Here is a 17,662-nt window from a genome sequence, read left to right on the forward strand (position 1 = left end):
GCAAGTTGCCTGCGCTATAGGCAACCAACCGTACGCCTGCTAATTGGCTGGCGTACCACGCAGAAGCGAAAACGAGAAGCGAGACTAGAAAAGGCCTGATGGAAGCACAACTCGCTCTCTCCGCCATCGTCCACAGAAGCAGCAAGATCACAAGAACACCGCGCTCCTCGTCGCCGCAGAGTTCCAACACAACCACGTTGCTTAAGTGTCATTCGTTGTAAATATGTGTAGGGGCAAGTGGTACGAGATGGGACGTAAAAAAACTTTTCTTCATAATTTTGGCAAATTTAGATTTTTTCAAATCATATATTGTTTTACTGTTAGGTAAACGGTGTCGGGTAATGTAATCAACCCCCAAAACTTAAAAAACAAATTTTTTAACGTAAAAAAAAAGTTGTACCACTATGTACCATTTGTCCCATAATAAACCACCGGGTGGTATACAGTGGGAAACGACAGTGTATATACTGGGACTATTCAAACGCAACTCATTATGAACAAATCTACTCACACAAAAAGTTTATAAGAATAATATATATTTTTAGTAATGTACAAGGAACATATAAGTTACAAAAGGTTGTATTGACTAAAATCTAAATTGAACGAAAGTTGTCGGAACGACCTCTGCGTCGCACCGGACACAAATGGTTTGGGCAATTTTAGAATAATGTTTTCCTTGTCAACGAAGTCTTCGTCATCTTTGTCATGGAAAACAAATTTAGAACCAAGTAATTTTTTTTTAAATCTTACTTCAAACTCCTCATTTCGTATTGCCTTTACTTGTCCAACGTAGTGCCGAACAGTCTTTTTTGTAGCATATTTAACCAAAATGTAATCTTCTACCGAAACTTCATCTAAATTGTTATTGAAATCTTCTTCTTCTGTAAAACTCTCCATGTCTGTAGAATCATCCGCAAGCTCCTATTCATTCACGTCTTCAGAATCTGAACTTTCCTCAAATACCTTCTTCTTTACCTTATTAGGTTGCAACTTCTTCGTTTGTTTTAGTAATCTCATTCGATCTTCCTCTTCAATTTTCTTTTTAACTGGTGTATCAGTTAAAATCAATGACTGCGCTTTCTTTCTGCCTTTTCTTGTATTCTTTCTAGTAACTTTCCCAACTTGTCGTTGGGCAGATGATGCTAGTATTTTAGGGGGTCTGTGTACAGTTGTAATACCTGTTTCATCACAATTGAAGATTTGTGTTGGTTGAAAGTTAAATTTGTCCAACACTTCCCGTAAATTGGTAAAAAATTGCCCAACATTATGTTTATTGAAACTAGTTGCTCTACTCAAACTAGTCGCCTCTGGAGTACGAAGTGCAAGATCGGGATTTCGTTTTTGAAAACTGTGAGCCCATTCCACTCCAGCCATTTAATTTTTTTCCCATGATTGTGGCACATTTTTTCCATTTGCTATGGCAAATCTATAGGCCAATTCCCGAGTTGATTTGAGTGTCAAACCATAGCACATTTGCGCAGCTTCAATCAAATATTGTTTTAGAAGAGTTTCTTCCTCCGTAGTAAAAACGCATTTGAAACCATGTTCTCGGGAAAAATTAAATCACTCCTTGTCTTCATCTTCCAAACTTTTATATTTCGTAATTTTCCTATGAAGAGCGGATTTACTAACTTTATACTGGTCTGCTGCTTGTCGTATAGTCATACCTATTTCTTGAAATAACCTCATGGACGGCATTACGTATTTTCTCTTTGCTTTCTCGTAGACGCAATTGACTTTCGAGAAACCTTTTTGCCATACTTCTCCTTGGATATTTGGGCATATTGGACTCCTACCAACATTTTTTTTTTCAGAGTTATATATGATACAATGCTTAAGTTAAGTATAATTGTCCCACTATATACCAGACTGTCCCAGTAAATACCGTCATGCATAAATGAAAATCAGGTACGATTTTATTAAAGTGATAGGGCTCTTATGAATTGCAACACATGCACTAGCTTAGATTCATGTTTTTGAAGTTATGGCGAGAAATTGAAAGAATTTCATGTATATTGAACAAAAATACGCCCATCAACATGTTTCTCGTAACCACACACAGAACAGTTCTTACCGAAATCAGTTGGTGTATCACAAAAATACTTTTAAATGGCAACCACTGCGTTATCACCCACGTTTACTAGGATGTTGTAGAACTAAATCTTAAAATTCTAGTTGCACTGCTTCAATTAAATTTTGTGTTATACAGGAAATCTCACTATGTACCGCGTCCCACTATGTACCACTTGCCCCTACATAAATAAATCCATACCAAAAACATCCACAGTTATAATCAACGTTCAAAGAGTTTAGAGGCCAACGTATGGTGGATAATAATAATAGCTTAAAATTGTTTCAAATTTTATTTAATGTATAAATTGATCTAAATTGTTGCAAAAAAATCCTCTATCTGTTAAAAATAATTTATCAACGGATAAAGTTTTGTCTAAGATAATACTATTAAATCCGCAGTTAATTTTTATCTCTGTTATTAAAGACTAACGAGCGGTGAGGCGGTTTTAATTCATAGGCGTGCACTACTGTATTCAAACGCTAGTCAAGGTCACACGTATACACGACAATTAGTAGTCGAGATTTTGCAATGAGTATTCAACACTTATGTATATGTATTTATTGTACCTCAAAAACAACCGATAGTGACTTGACTCAATGCAGTACAGTCGGCCAACTAATTGATCGATACCGATGCTGTCCTTTAGTAAGAACTGAACGAGTTATAGACATTGTGCTGCATTAACTAAAATATTGCTAAAAACCACTATATCAACCACTCAAAATAAAGCGTCGCGTGATGACAACTCATTGTTAGAAACTGAAAAAGTTATTCAGGAAATTTCTGAACGTGAAAAAAGAAAGTCTAACATTATGATATATGGCTGCAAAGAAGATACGGTCAATTCTAATAAGGATCAGCATATCCTAGATGGTGACAAAGTTTCTCAAATTCTTAGTACTTCAGATATAGCTGAAACTGAATACTCATTGTTTAGACTTGGGAAATTTGATTCTACCAATGTAAACCGCTGTCGCCCATTGAAAATCTGCTTTTCCTCACCTACACCTGTAAACAAGGCCTTACGCAATGCTTCTAAACTTAAGTCTACACCTGATTTAAACGGAATCTTTATTTCATCTGACAAAACTCCAATGCAAATTGCTCTCTACAGAAACACTAAAGCTGAACTCAATACTCGACTCGCCAATGGAGAACAGAATCTGTCACTCAAATATAGAAATGGAATTCCCACTATTATATCTGCTAGATCTTTAAACTGACTTTGCCCAATAGTACTTCTGATAAACTCTATATTTATTACCAAAATACCCGTGGCCTACGTAGTAAAACTCATACCTTTTATGTTAACGCATGTGAACTTTTCTATGATATTATTGTCGTTACTGAATCATGGCTAAATGCATCGGTTAAAAATAGTGAACTTTTTCCTTCTGAATATAGTGTCATACGTTGTGACAGAAAATGTAACTTGACTAACAAATCTGATGGTGGTGGAGTCATTGTCGCTCTTTCTAATAAAATAATCTTTGAAGTTCAAACCATGAAGGAATTAGCTGACTTGGTACCAAAAATTGATTTTGTTTTTTGTAAATGTTCTTTGAATAAGTTTGTATTTTTTCTCATTGTTGTTTATATACCGCCTGATCTACCCATTGCCGATTATGAAGCATTTCTTGAAGCTTTAGAAATATTCCTTATTAGCAAACCGTTTATTCTGATTGGTGATTTCAATATTCCCACTTATAACAAACATTTCAACACATGTCCCAAACTTCGAATACTCCAGAATCTGTCTAATTCACTTGATGTTGTCCAGCACAACAATATTCCTAATAATGATGGAAATCTGCTTGACTTAATTTTTTCCAATCTAAAGCGTCCAATGGTTGTGGATCATGCTAAATATCCTTTTGTTAAAGAAGATTTTTATCATCCAGCTTTGTCAGTTTCTATTGATTTGGAAAATTCTAATAAATTTATACCATTTCCATCAGTAAATAGTGATCGTTTCAACTTTCGCAAAGCTAATTTTAATAAACTCTATGACGACCTGTGGTGCACTGATTAGTCATCTGTAATTAAATGTACTCATGTGAATCAGGCTGTTAAAACTTTTTATGATCTTCTGTATTCTACTATTAAATGTTCAGTCCCATTTTATACCAAAAATCGCTCCACTTTTCCTCCATGGTTCACGGCTGATATTATCTTTAATTTAAAACTTAAGCATAGTTGCCGAAGAAAATGGCGTGTCTCTGGTAGCGTAGTTGACCTTAATGAATTTAAAAGATTGCGTAGCTATTGTAAATCACAGATATCCCTTGCGTACAGTAACTACATGAGTAAGATTGAACAGTCGATACTATCAGACCCGAGAGAAGTGTACAAGTACGTTCAGATGTAGAAAGGAATAACGCGAATAGCTGGAATAATGTACCATGAGAATCTAGCATATGAGTCACCGCAAGAAATTATTAATGCATTTGCCTCCTCCTTTTCTAGTATATTTACTTCTGGGTCTAATGTGGATTATAAAGATGTGCATACCAATCGCATTTGTTTCGACCTCCAATCCGTAACTGAGGATGAATTGATTCAAATCATGGCTCGTTTTCCACTTAAGCATACAGCTGGAGATGACCAAATCCCAAGCTTTCTCATACATGATGCTCGATTTGCTTTAGCAAAACCGCTATTACATATCATCAATCTAGCTATATCTTCGTCAACATTTCCAACTTTTTGGAAACGCGCAAAAATTGTTCCAGTCCACAAAAAGGAAGACAATACACTTCTCAAAAACTATCGACCCATAGCCATCCAATCAAATTTTGCTAAGATCTTTGAGAAAATTATTTATAGAGCTATTTTCAACGGGACACATCGGTATATCTCTCCAAATCAACATGGTTTCATGCCACGTAGATCCACCTCGACCAATTTGATAACTATTACACAGTTTATTTCTGAAGAACTGGATAGAGGAGGTCAAATAGACGTTATATATACCGACTTCAGTTCTGCTTTTGACACGGTTGATCACAAGATATTATTGAATAAACTTAGTGCGTTTGGTCTTGCTACATCTTTCATTAGACTGCTTGATTCATATCTTTCGCACAGAGTAAACTACGTCTTCTATAATGGTTTTAAATCCAATGAATATGTATCAACTTCTGGGGTCCCTCAAGGTTCAAACTTAGGCCCCCTGTTATTCGTATTATATATTGATGACCTGATTTCAAGCTTAAATTGCAACACGCTTGCCTTTGCAGATGACCTTAAAATTTTCTCTCGCGTCATGAATCTTGAAGATGCCGAAGAGTTACAACTGAATTTGGACAAAATTAGTCTATGGTGTACTCAAAACGGTCTGAAACTTAATCGGGATAAATGTAACTTTGTTAGATATACTCGTAAGGTAAATTATTTTTCATCTTTGTATAACATTGATGGTGTTGGACTAAACTCTGTTGATAAGATAAAGGATCTTGGGGTACTATTTGATTCGAATTTAAGTTTTTGTGAACACAATGACAGCATTACTTCCGCTGCTTCTAAAACCTTAGGCTTTATTATGCGTGTTTCTGCTAATTTCAAAAACATAATGCTATTTAAGGTATTGTATTTTGCCTTGGTTATAAGTAAACTAGAGTATGCATGCATTGTCTGGCAACCTTATTATTTGAATAGACAGTTAGATATTGAAAGAATTCAGCGCCGGTTTTTCAAGTATATTTCGTTCAAAATTCATGGTGTATACCCTGAGAGGAATATCAGCTATGATGCATTGCTCCAAGAGCATCATTTTAAATCCTTGCTTGAGAGACGAAACTACTTAAATGCTCGATTTATGCATAAACTTATTCATAATGAAATTGACTGTGTGAATCTTCTTTCGAACGTTAATATTTATGTTCCCCGTATATCCTCAAGACATTCAGCAACGTTTTATTTACCAACACCCAAAACTAACTTGTTACAAAAGGCGCCAATTACTAATATGTGTCGATATGCCGACAAATTCTATGATGATATATTTCTTGGAACCAATTAATCTTATTTAACCAAACATTGCTAGATAGTTGTTATGTTTTTTGTTCATAAGGCAATTTGCATTACAATTTAATTTATTTATTTATTTATTTCTAGGGAATCTTAATTAATTGCATTATTTACTTAGTTTGTTTGTTGAAAACTGCTTGCTTGAAAGTATCACATTATTGTTTAATTTAGTTTTATTTAGTTTACTGTTTTACCATTTTATTATTTTTATTATTTCGTTAATTCTTGTGTTGTTACTTTAACTTAATTTGTCCTCTAAATGGAAATTCTGTTGGGCAATAAAGACATTATTATTATTATTAATATTATTATTAACGACTGGACGAAAGAATTTGATAAAGGCAATCGTATTTATGTGGTGTACTTTGCTGTTTCAAAGACATTTGACCGGGTTCTACGATCACGTCTTTGATATAAGCTAAAAGAATGTGGAATAGGTGGCCCTCTCCTAAAACGAGTTAAGGAATTTTTGTCAGATCGCTACATGGGTGTCAAGGTAGGAAGAGATTTCAGTAACCGAAAGGAAGTATCTAGCGGAGTTTCTCAAGGGTCGATATTGGGACCTATATTATTCTTATTTATCTTGCCGATTTGAGGAAGCAGATTGTTTCCTCTTGTGTTTTATACGCCGATGATATTAAGTTATACAACTCAAGTTTTACTCACAATACAAACAGAGGATATACAAGCGGTGGTTACATGGAGAGAAAATCGCTGCCCCTTCTAAATAAAGACACGTGCAGCATTGCATATCGGGAAGAACAACCCAAAGCAGGATTATCTCGTTGAGAATGCGACTAAACCAAGTCGTCTCACATTTGGGAAGTTTAATTACAAGTGATCTGTCCCGGTCTACCCATATAACGAATATCGTTAACGTGGAAAGTTGAAACTTTTCAATAAATCGGCCTGTTACGGTACAACAATAACAACAAAGTTATACAAAGATCACCGTCTACTTGAGAGTACGATAACTCTGCATGGTACCCTGAACATATACATGATAATAACCTCTTAGAATTGGTCCAACGTCGCATAACTAGGATTTCATTCGGCCTTATGGCTTGGTCAGCGGACACTATTCCTCCCTTTCATCTTCATTTGTTTTAATCTCTGAATCGAGAACAACCAACCGCAGTTTCAAGCATTTGGAACAATCTGCCCGATGAAATAGTCTCCTGTAGGGTACTTCGAGGTTTTAAAACTATGATTGACGAAGACTTAAGTAACCAGGAACTATGACTTATATTATGTGGTCCATGATTTTTTAATATTTTATGATATCTGCTAACTGACGTAGGCATTACAGGATTGGCCTCTATCTGATCGTATAATGTCGGTCATTAGTTCTTAAATACCCAAACGTTACGGAGTAGGAATAAAAGAAGAAAGCACTGCTTACTCCTATGCACGAAATTATGAGCCCGCTGACTTTCCTCGTTTTTTGGCGGAACCGCTGTGTGTTAGGCAACCACTATTTCAACAACTTTAAATGTAAGATTAAAAAAAATACGGATAAAATTCAATTGTTATCGCTATTTACAGTTCAAACGAAGTTATTTCAGTCGATAACTACATATGACATTACGACGACCATTTATAAATTGTGGTCATTTGCTTTGTCAAATGGTGCTGAGATTAAGATTAAAAACCTTTAATCACAGTCTTTGTTTACTTACCAACTATTTTGATAATGTGAATACAATATTACACTATTTGCGCTGTGTTACCTAGTCTTAATAGATCAAATAATTTATAAAAACTAATAATTCTCAAATAGTGAAATAGTCTCCTTATGCACCTCCTTATTAGCTAACCACAATGACCACTGTGAATCAGGAGTTTTAACTGTACCCCGTGGCACGTACAGTCAAGTTTTGGCTGTTCCCTCTCTGTGTGTGGCCACCTTAATAAACAGATCAGTTTTAGCCATATCAGCTCTGAGCTTATATTAGTTTTTATACGACCATTCCTTTTTCGATCATTTACTGTATAGATTTCCATAGCAGTAAGTTCAGTTTACGGGTTGCTACGACTAACAACTAAAAGGCGAACGGTAAGTAAATTACTTACTGTTCAGCTGAATGGTAAATAATCATGCATTCCAGATTTTTTTTATTTTAAATTCCATGCGTGTTCGACTTCGACATTTTCGCTTTCAGAATCACTCATGATTGATATTTTAAGCAAATAAATCACTCACTAATAGTCGGAGAAAGAAAATTAACTCGAAATCAAGCCAGATCAAATCTAAATCGACAGCGGTCAAAATGGAAATTGATTTTTAAAATTCTTGTTTATATTAATCGAAACCATAGTAACAAATTTTAAATTAAAAAACGACCGTGTTGATGTTTGATATAAATTCTTTCAATTTATGAATTTGATAAAAAGACGCAAATCTTTTGATGGTCGTACAAAAAATAGTATAAGCATCACGAACGTTAAGGGGGTTTACTGCTCTCAGACAAATTCTCCAAACTTTTGCCTTCGTCCAGTAAACACCCCTTACCGTTCTTAATACTTAATATACTATAATAATGACCTAGAATAGCTATGAATCTGCATAAAAATTCAGAAAATGAAGATTGCGGTAGGAGTTTTATATAGCGCTCCCTTCAAACCCGCAAATTATATTGACAGCCGACGTGGACAAAATAATACGTATGGGAGACTTAAATATAGATTTCCTAGTTCCAAGTAGTCGATTACAAAATTTAAATCAGGTTTTGGATATTTTTAACCTCAAACAAGTGATCAACACACCTACAAGAATTACCAAACACTCAGCAACTCTTCTTGATATTATATATGTCTAAAGTCATCCAGAGAAATCCAAGAACATGGTATTTTAGACTTACTAGATGTAACGCATCATATGCTAACTTTTTGTGAAATCGAAATTTTAAGTATTTTGATACAAATGAATTTTCCCGAGCCATTAGAAAGACCAGATGTTTGTTTTTACAGAGTTACCAAAAACTTCATGAAATTTGTAACATTTCGGAGTAATTAAAAAAAATTGTTTGCTTTAGCATTAGAATTCAACGAGTCTGAGCGCTTTCCTAGTCAGTGTTTCTATGGGAACGCGACGTTTTTTTTGTCAAGTTGTTTACTCATTATTCATTTTTGATTCTTCGGAAGGGCAAAAGTCTGCTTAGCGAGTTATTGTGTTTTGGGAGTGTAGTGTCTGTAATAGTGACCAATTAGTACTCCAACACTTCGACTACCTGTCGGATCATCGGTTCGCTGCAGCTAGTGGGTTACGGCCAAGGTAATTTTGGCAACGGCTTAGCGTCGGATCATACCCTGTCTCCGAGAATCAGTTGGACCTCAGACCACCTAGAGTTAATTAGTTTTTTTATATTACAAGATTAGTTTTTTTTTTTTCCTATTATCGTAAATTCTCTTTCTGTCCCAATTTATACAAATCCATCCTTTCGGGCAGCTTAGAATTATTTTATAAACTTGTTCCAGGTCCTTTCGTTTGGTTTTTTTTCCTTCTTCTTCTTCTGTCCCTCCCCGCCCCCAAATTTGACCTAGAAGAGCAGAAATCTTTTTTTGTGCCTTTTGAAGCTGTACGACTAACTGCTGATTTGTCATTGGTGGAAGCGGTGGAAGCCAGCTCATCGTCATTGTGGACATTAAGCACGGTCGTACAGATAAGTTCTTCAAGTTTTCCGTTCTACTTAGTATTTATTTATTTATTTTTAATTAGTTTAGTTTCGTTCGACGTTGTGTCAATAATTTTGTTTGATTTCTCTATTACCAACTGAGAGTAACTAATTTATAAATTTCATCTTTGCGCCTTACGGGTTTTGCTGGCGATTCGCCTTGCGTTTGTCGGCCTCAGATCTGATGTTGGTTAGAACCTCTGAAAAGGTAGTCGCGGTAACACACCACAAGGTATAGATAATTTTTTTAATTAATATTATTAATAGTATCTACGGAATAGAGATGTCACGAGTTTTGTTTCTTACCGTTATTTTAGTTTTGTATTAATTTATTTTATTGGTGTGTTATGTTTGATTATTATAGTTGTTTAACGTTATAAAGTTTTTTTTGTATTACGTTAATTATCTTCTCTTGTTGTTTCACACTGCTTGTCCTCCGTTTTCGAATTTAGGCGGTTGTGAAATTGATTACACGTCGTAGGCCGGCGCTATAAAATAAATTCGTGGCGGCCCCCCTTTTTTTTTGTTGTTTTACCTTATCTACAGCTTAAGGTTAACATCGAACCCCCCACCTCCGCTGGAGGCTGGTCGGAGCAAAAGTGCCGTCTACAAAGCAGGTAAGGGAGCTTTCTTTTGTTTTATTTATTTTCTTTTTTTTCCTTTTTGTCTCTTTCATTCCTCCCATTAGTTTATAGAATTAAAGGCGTTACAAATTGTTTTGCAATATCCTTTTTTAGGCAAAAAAAATTGTTCAATAACGAAATTATTTATGTTAACAAAATCAACAATTTAAAGAAGAATGATGTTAATATTCGGTGTTGCCAACCCTAGCTCTAATAACCGCTCGCATTCCTCTTATTCCCGGACTCAATTAAGATGACGACAACTTCTTGCGGGATATTAGCCCATTCTTCTGCAATGGCTATTCTGAACTCTTGGAGTGACTCAGGAACCGGGATCCTATCTCTAATTCTTCGTTTAAGGTCATCCTACAGATGTTCTATAGGATTCATATTCGGGCTAGGTGCTGGCCAGTCCAAACACGCTATACGCTATATTTGACTAGTAGTCCGATTTTAATGCCCGCAAGTTTAATAACAGTAATAATAATAATAACAATAATAGATTTATTTCCAACAGATTGCACTCAATTACAGGAAATATATAATATTGAACGAAAAAAAATATATACAGTACAAAGTAAATTTACCCTTTATCCAAGCTTTAATTGTAATAAGTGCAAGGCACTTGCAACCCCAATTGTCACTCGTTGTCGGGAGCTGATTTCGGTTGAATTCTTGTTAACGACCCCTTAAAAATCACCTCTTCTGGACCTTCCTAGAAAATCCCAACAAATAGATCCATATATTTTTGTCCCATCTTGCTGTTAGGAAACATAGATGGAGTGTCTAAGTTCACTGTAATGTATATTTACTTGTGTTTGTATAATAAATGTGTTAACTATTGTTCGTGTTTTCGTTCCACGTGCCTAATATAACTAACACTTGCTATAGCTCGTCCTCTCCCGATGTGGCACTGAACCCTCGGGTTAAGTTTATGGTACCACATTTTCGATCTTTTACGAGGGAGTCGTTAGAACGTAAAGTGCGTCTCAGGCGTGCCTAGATCTTTTTGTTGAATTTCAAGAAAACGGCACAGTTTTGTAGCGACTATGATGGATAGGTACAGAGGCAGAGAAGGGCTTTGTCCGAGAAATCCCGTTATCAGAATGAAGTGATGCGATTCCCTCGCTTTGTAAAAATGTACAGATGTTTTGATAAAAGAAAAGATTGGAAATTCGGATGGATGACAGGCATAGATCTAACCTACCACAGGTGGAATGAAGTTTGCGATTCCACCTGAGGGAAACCGAGTCACAGGTAACAGATAGTATCCTAGTTAAGTCTCTAGCCAGTGGCCACTCCAAAAAGCTGTTCGACAGATTTGGTTTATAATCTAAAAGACATTGTCTGGGACTAATAAGAAAATGTGAATCAACAGCGATTTGGACGGTTTGCTGGTATAGTTCGAGAGAGAACGAGACGGCACTTCTTTTCAACACAGGGGGTTGCATCCCATTGGTTTTACTTTTTTAGCTCCCCCTGACGCCGAATGGAATCTTCACTTTTGGCGAAATGATAAAAGCGCATACCAGTGAGTGACTCCGTGCCCTCGAGCAGCGAAAAGGGAAGTTTCGAAAGGTAAGAGAATTCCCATTTTTTTGTGATGTATGATTAACACTTCTCAGGTAGAATATCAGATGAATTCACGCTACCCAATTTAAGATAATTTAATTTTTCTAAATATTATTTTTTTTAACTCACGCCCTAGCCTTGCTAGGCTGGTTACATAAGTCTTGACTACTACGACTGTAAATTAATAATAAAAATAATATTAGCTTTACCTAAGTATATCAACGAAACACAGAACATATTAGGATAAGAAAGGACGAATATTTGATGTTATATTTTCACAGCATTTCACAGCTCGTATCACATAAAAAAATATATTTCCCATATTTTTCTCTCTATCTGATGTTGGTATTCGTATTAGGCATACATATCATCTGGAAAACTATAGAATTAAACTTTGAAATTTTAGTGCAGACGACAAGATAGCAACCCGTATTTAATACTCTTACTTCAAAAATTTTTGTTTATTCTCAAAGTACCCACTGTTACGTAAATTTAACATTAAAAACTTCAACATCATAAACTGCTTACCTGCAGTTAACAATTCTCCTTCACTCTGAATTTTAACTATTTGGGTTATTGTAAAAAGAAGAGTTGAATTGTCAAACTATGCATACATGTTCATTTCAGAGAATTTTTTTAAGTTTTGGTCGTTCTTTTAGGGGTACTAGCAAGATACTAACGGAGAGCTCCGGTACTAAGGCGCTTAGGCGCGTTTGCTACAGTATACTTATCTACGTGTGAGATACGCAATCTATAAAAAAGATTATCTCTAGGGTAATATAGTTGATTGCCCAGTTAGTTATGAGAAATTCAGAAATTTGTTAAAACTACACGCAGAAAGTTGTAGGAACGTCTGACAATCTAGCATTCAGCGAGTTCTAGGTATGTAGTAAGAATTACGTGTTATTTGTAAACATATTTTATGGCTTTTCGTGCTCTATATTGTGCTACATTTATCCGATTAATTATAACAATTTATATAATTTTAACAAAAATGTTTCATTTTTGATCGATTTGGTTTAAAACACTGCTGCTTTATACTGGTGGCTGTACAGGCAGAGTTGTATCTTGATTCTCATTTCCTCATTAAATATCATATAACATCGTTCTACCCGCCATTAATTAATTTAAAAGGTGACTGACAGGTTTTCCAAACAATATAGAATTTCTAGTTTTAACTAAACTAATTACATGCCTTGATAAATTATTTCCTTATATATAAAAGTTTTTATGTTGCAATATGATATTTGTATTTTAATCGATATATCTTTTAAACGATAAAAAACCTTCATTCTGTATGACCAAATACTGATAAGTGTAAATATAACGAAAAGGTATTCATTGTTAATTTATGAAGTGGAATTTGATAGACCGTTAAAATGATAAACAATACTTATACATGTCTATTTCATTTTCAGTTAATACAAAAATTAAAATGTAAGAGAAAGTGGAGGAATTACTTTGTGTGATTGCATCTATTAACAAAAACGTTTACATCTAGAAGATTTTTTATACCAGAAACAAAAAATACGCTTCTCTTGTTTGTAGCGCTTCCGTACGTTTTAATAAAAAATAATCTCCCTGAAAAATTACTGATAATTTAAAAACCTCTCAAACGAACTTTTCTTCAACATTATCTTTTGAAGTTGAAACACTAATGAATGATATAAAAAAGTTTTCTCTAAAAAAGAAAAATGACTCCAAAGCTATCCCTAAGTTTAAGAAAAGTTTTTATCAAATTTAATACACCTTAAAACGAATAAATTTTTGCAATTATAATCTTTGTGGCAAATTTCTTTCTGCTCAGTGGATTAATTGATCTAATTTCTCTGATTTCAACTGCTTCACTTTGCTACGCTAAGTAATTGCCATTAACTACTTCATATTTTGCGATAAACTCGAAGCAAATGTTTTGAAAGACTGCCTTGTTTCCGTTTTTGTGTCTCTTGCATTTCTAATTACAGTTACAGCGATCAAAAAATGAATTACTCTTGTAAGTGTTATCAGAGAAATTATTTTCATGGTATTTTTTTAGTACAGCACTTTTTGTAACAATGTTCTCCCTTCTTCTAGCTGAGTAAATTTAATACATGTATGTACATGTGTGTAACGATTAAAATTCTTCGATATTTGGTTTTGGGTTCCAGTTTTAACTGCAAAATTACCTATTCGAAGTTCGAAATTATTATTAACCATCTACATCGGCCATTCATTTTTAAATTATGGATGTGAGGTTAAGTTTAAGATAACTAAATGTCTACAAACTGGTCGTAAAATGTTACACTTATATATTTTCGAATTTTTTAAACTGTTTGACGCACACTACAATCCGGACTAGTGTGTATTAGTGTGTATCGTGTTTCTGGTGCCAAAATAATAGAAAAGTATAAATAAGCTATGAAGAGATGTGTGTGGAAAGATGTTTTATTTTATTATCCTAATATTATTTTTTTTTAGAAGCTGAGGATAATGGAAGATTTAGTAATTGGTATTGATCTTGGTACGACGAATTGCTGTGTTTCGCTATATCGTAATGGTAACAGCAAGGTACTAGAAAATGATAGCGGAGATCGTCTCACACCATCTTTTGTGTTCTATACCAATCTGGGTGTTCCAACAGTTGGAAAACATGCCAGGCAACAAGCCGAATCCAACCCAGAAAATGGAATTTATGGTATTAGTTTCACAAAGGTCTCCCTAAATGTTATTATACAACATTTTTCTAGTTATAAAACGACTGATTGGAAAAAAATATGACGAGGCTTCCATCCAACATAAACTTAATAGCCTTCCATTCCAAATGGAATTTAACAGTTCCTACGACCCTATAATCGTAATAAAGCAAGGAAACCAAATTATAAAAAAGTCTCCACAAGAATTATGTTCGATTATTCTCCAAAAGTTAAAAAACGATGTTGAAAAAAAAATGGGAGTGGAAGTGAATAAAGTGATAATTACAGTTCCTGCATACTTTAATGTTTTACAAAGGGAAGCAACTTTAGCTGCTGCTCAGAGTGCCGGATTTACCGTGTTAAAGTTGCTCAACGAACCAACTGCTGCTGCTTTGACATATTACAATGAAAAAGACACCAGCGAAACAAATTATTCGTTAGTATATGATTTAGGAGGAGGAACATTTGACGTTGCAATTCTGAAAAGGAAGGGACACGATATTGAAATTATCTGTGTAAATGGAGATACAAACTTAGGGGGACAAGATATTGACAATTTACTTATAGATTATATATCTGATAAATTAAGAAAATCATATAATTTTGAAGCAAAAGAAAAAGATGAACACTGTATATTACGCAATAAGTGTGAAGAAGCTAAGAAAAGTCTATCGTTCTTTGAGGAAATTACAATAACTTTGATTGGCCTTGTCGAAAATCAAAGAAAAGTTGAGATACACTTGAAACGGGAAGAACTTGAAACAATTGCTGATGATTTGTTCCAAAGAACTATACAAATAGTTGACGAGTGTGTAAAAACTTCCAAAATTCCAAAAAATTCTATAGACGAAGTGATTCTTTCCGGTGGATCTACGCGCATACCAAAAATTCAGACGGTACTTTCTGATTATTTTGAAAAAAAAAAATTAAATACGTTTGTGAATCCTGACGAATGTGTGGCTGAAGGGGCCGCAATTCAAGCAGCTATGGTTTCGAAAAACCCAGAGCAAAGTATTACCAAAATTCAAATGAGTGAAGTTATTCCTTTATCAATTGGGACTGGAGATCAAGTAGGCCGAATGCGTTTTTTGATCAACAGAAATACGCCTATACCAGCGTTCGGTACAGTTACATTAAATACAGCTAAACGTAATCAAACAAGTGCGTTGATTAACGTATATGAAGGTGAACGTACAAATGTGCAAGACAATCGATTTTTGGGTAAAATGACCATAGAGAACTTGACACCGGCGCCTCCACGCCATTGCACTGTAAATATTTCTGTAAATGTTGACGAGAACGGCATTTTAAGGGTCAGTGCACAGGAAGTAAAACAGCACGGAGAAAACAGTAAAGAAATTAAAATAAATTATGTCAGAGGAAACAGAAGTCAGGGTGAAATTAAAAACACCTTAACTGACGCAGAAGAATGCAAGGATAAAGACGAATGCTTTATTAGATTTGCCGAAAAGAAACGTTATTTAATCAATTACTGTGAAAGTTATTTGTACAATTTAATTGCTAAAAATATTATCGACAAATACCGTAACATTTACGAATCATGCAAAGAAACTAAAAAAAAGGTGAAATTACTGAACCTTGAGGAGGAAAACGTCATCGAAAAGCTGATAATAAACACCCGAATGCAGTGTGAAGAAATAGCTAAAGAGCATAATTTTGAGTTTATGCCGAAATCTATCAATGTTACCACCGACTTGTCGGACGATTTTCTTCGTAATCTTAACCTCAACAACTAAAACATAAAGCTTATTGTATGTTTTTTTATATCACGAACACAAATTCGATGCAGTACCAGTAACAAGGTAGTTTGTTTGTACCGAATTCAAGTATAGCTCCATATAACAAGAAGAGACAAGTTAAGTTTATTGGTTTAATAAACTTGTTTTTAAAAAGAACTTTTCTTTTATTCACAAATATTATTATTACACTTGATTATTTATTATTGGATTATTTTATATTGATTGATTATTCACAATTATTTGATTATTCACTTATTTCTACTTCACAATTATTCACTTAAATAATTACAACTTATTGGGAGAGCGCGATTATGACGGGCTTATAAACTACGCGGCGGCGGCTTCTGATCTGAACTTAGTTACGCGGATGGCGGATGCTTCTGAACTGAAAAATGAATTATTCCAATGCCTTTTATAAGGAGGAAAACTGCAGAATTGAAGTTCTCATGTTGATATTGATGCAAGTGTGGAAGCGCATCTTGCACGTGGCAGGATATGGGTCTGCAGAATGATTGTCCATTGTGGACTTATGCTGATATCATAACACCTCCCTCGTTAGATTGAAAATCGGGGGAGCCTGCGATGTCGAATTTTCAAAAGTCTTCCGGTGGTGAACCTGACAACCATCGGGAAGGATATCTATGAATTCGGGGCTTGATACACTTGTGCCAAATGAAAAAGATTACTGTAACAATGAAAAATATACAAATTAAAATTGTCCAAATATTAGTGGAGTATGTGACGTATCCGTGATCCTCCTTTTGAAGATCCTGTTGTATTTCGTGCATCCTGTGGTAAATTGGGTCGATGTCTGCCAAGTCGACTGTTTCGAGTTGTAACGGTTCTTGTTTCCAAATTTCTTCCTTGAGTGGTATATTTGATGAGATTTCTAATTTCGGTGTTTGGATTGACTGTTTCTTGAATTCAGGATTCTGGTAGCTCTGAAGGGTCGTTGAGTTGATTCTTAATTTACATCCATCTGGGACGGTGATAACGTAACTTCCTTTTACTGATAAGTGTTCTTCTTGTTGTCCGCATGTTGAAGTGGCTGGTTGCTCAATTGGGAATATTCCAATCCATTGGTTCTTGTCGATTTTTCTGATTTTTGTGTTCTTAAGGTTGACTTTGATGATTTTACACTGATGGTAATTCTTTGAAAATTTGAGTAGTTGAATTTCACAAGGTGCTTCTTTAGAAATTTTACTGGTTTGTGGCAAGTTGCAGATATAGTCTCCAGGGGTGACTTCATTACATTTAT

At 34.8% G+C, this 17,662-nt stretch overlaps 1 protein-coding gene across 1 annotated transcript; it reads left to right on the plus strand.

The window, feature by feature from the left end:
• Window positions 1-12,763: 12,763 nt before the first annotated feature.
• LOC135137462 (heat shock 70 kDa protein-like) lies at window positions 12,764-16,583 on the plus strand. The gene is made up of 3 exons (XM_064067126.1): window positions 12,764-12,854; window positions 14,430-14,646; window positions 14,699-16,583. The coding sequence occupies exons 2-3, from the start codon at window positions 14,442-14,444 to the stop codon at window positions 16,399-16,401; spliced, it is 1,908 nt and encodes a 635-aa protein (XP_063923196.1). The 5' UTR covers window positions 12,764-12,854; window positions 14,430-14,441; the 3' UTR covers window positions 16,402-16,583.
• Window positions 16,584-17,662: the final 1,079 nt, after the last annotated feature.

The sequence above is a fragment of the Zophobas morio genome, unplaced genomic scaffold (assembly GCF_036711695.1).
Source record: "Zophobas morio isolate AGI-343-1 ecotype UQ-CSIRO unplaced genomic scaffold, CSIRO_AGI_Zmor_V1 ptg000029l, whole genome shotgun sequence".
Taxonomy (NCBI): domain Eukaryota; kingdom Metazoa; phylum Arthropoda; class Insecta; order Coleoptera; family Tenebrionidae; genus Zophobas; species Zophobas morio.

Coding starts and splice junctions, on each gene's coding strand:
- LOC135137462 (XM_064067126.1), top strand. CDS start 14,442: ATGGAAGATTTAGTAATTGGTATTGATCTTGGTACGACGAATTGCTGT. Junction 14,647..14,698: donor CCCAGAAAATGGAATTTATG/GTATTAGTTTCA, acceptor ACATTTTTCTAG/TTATAAAACGACTGATTGGA.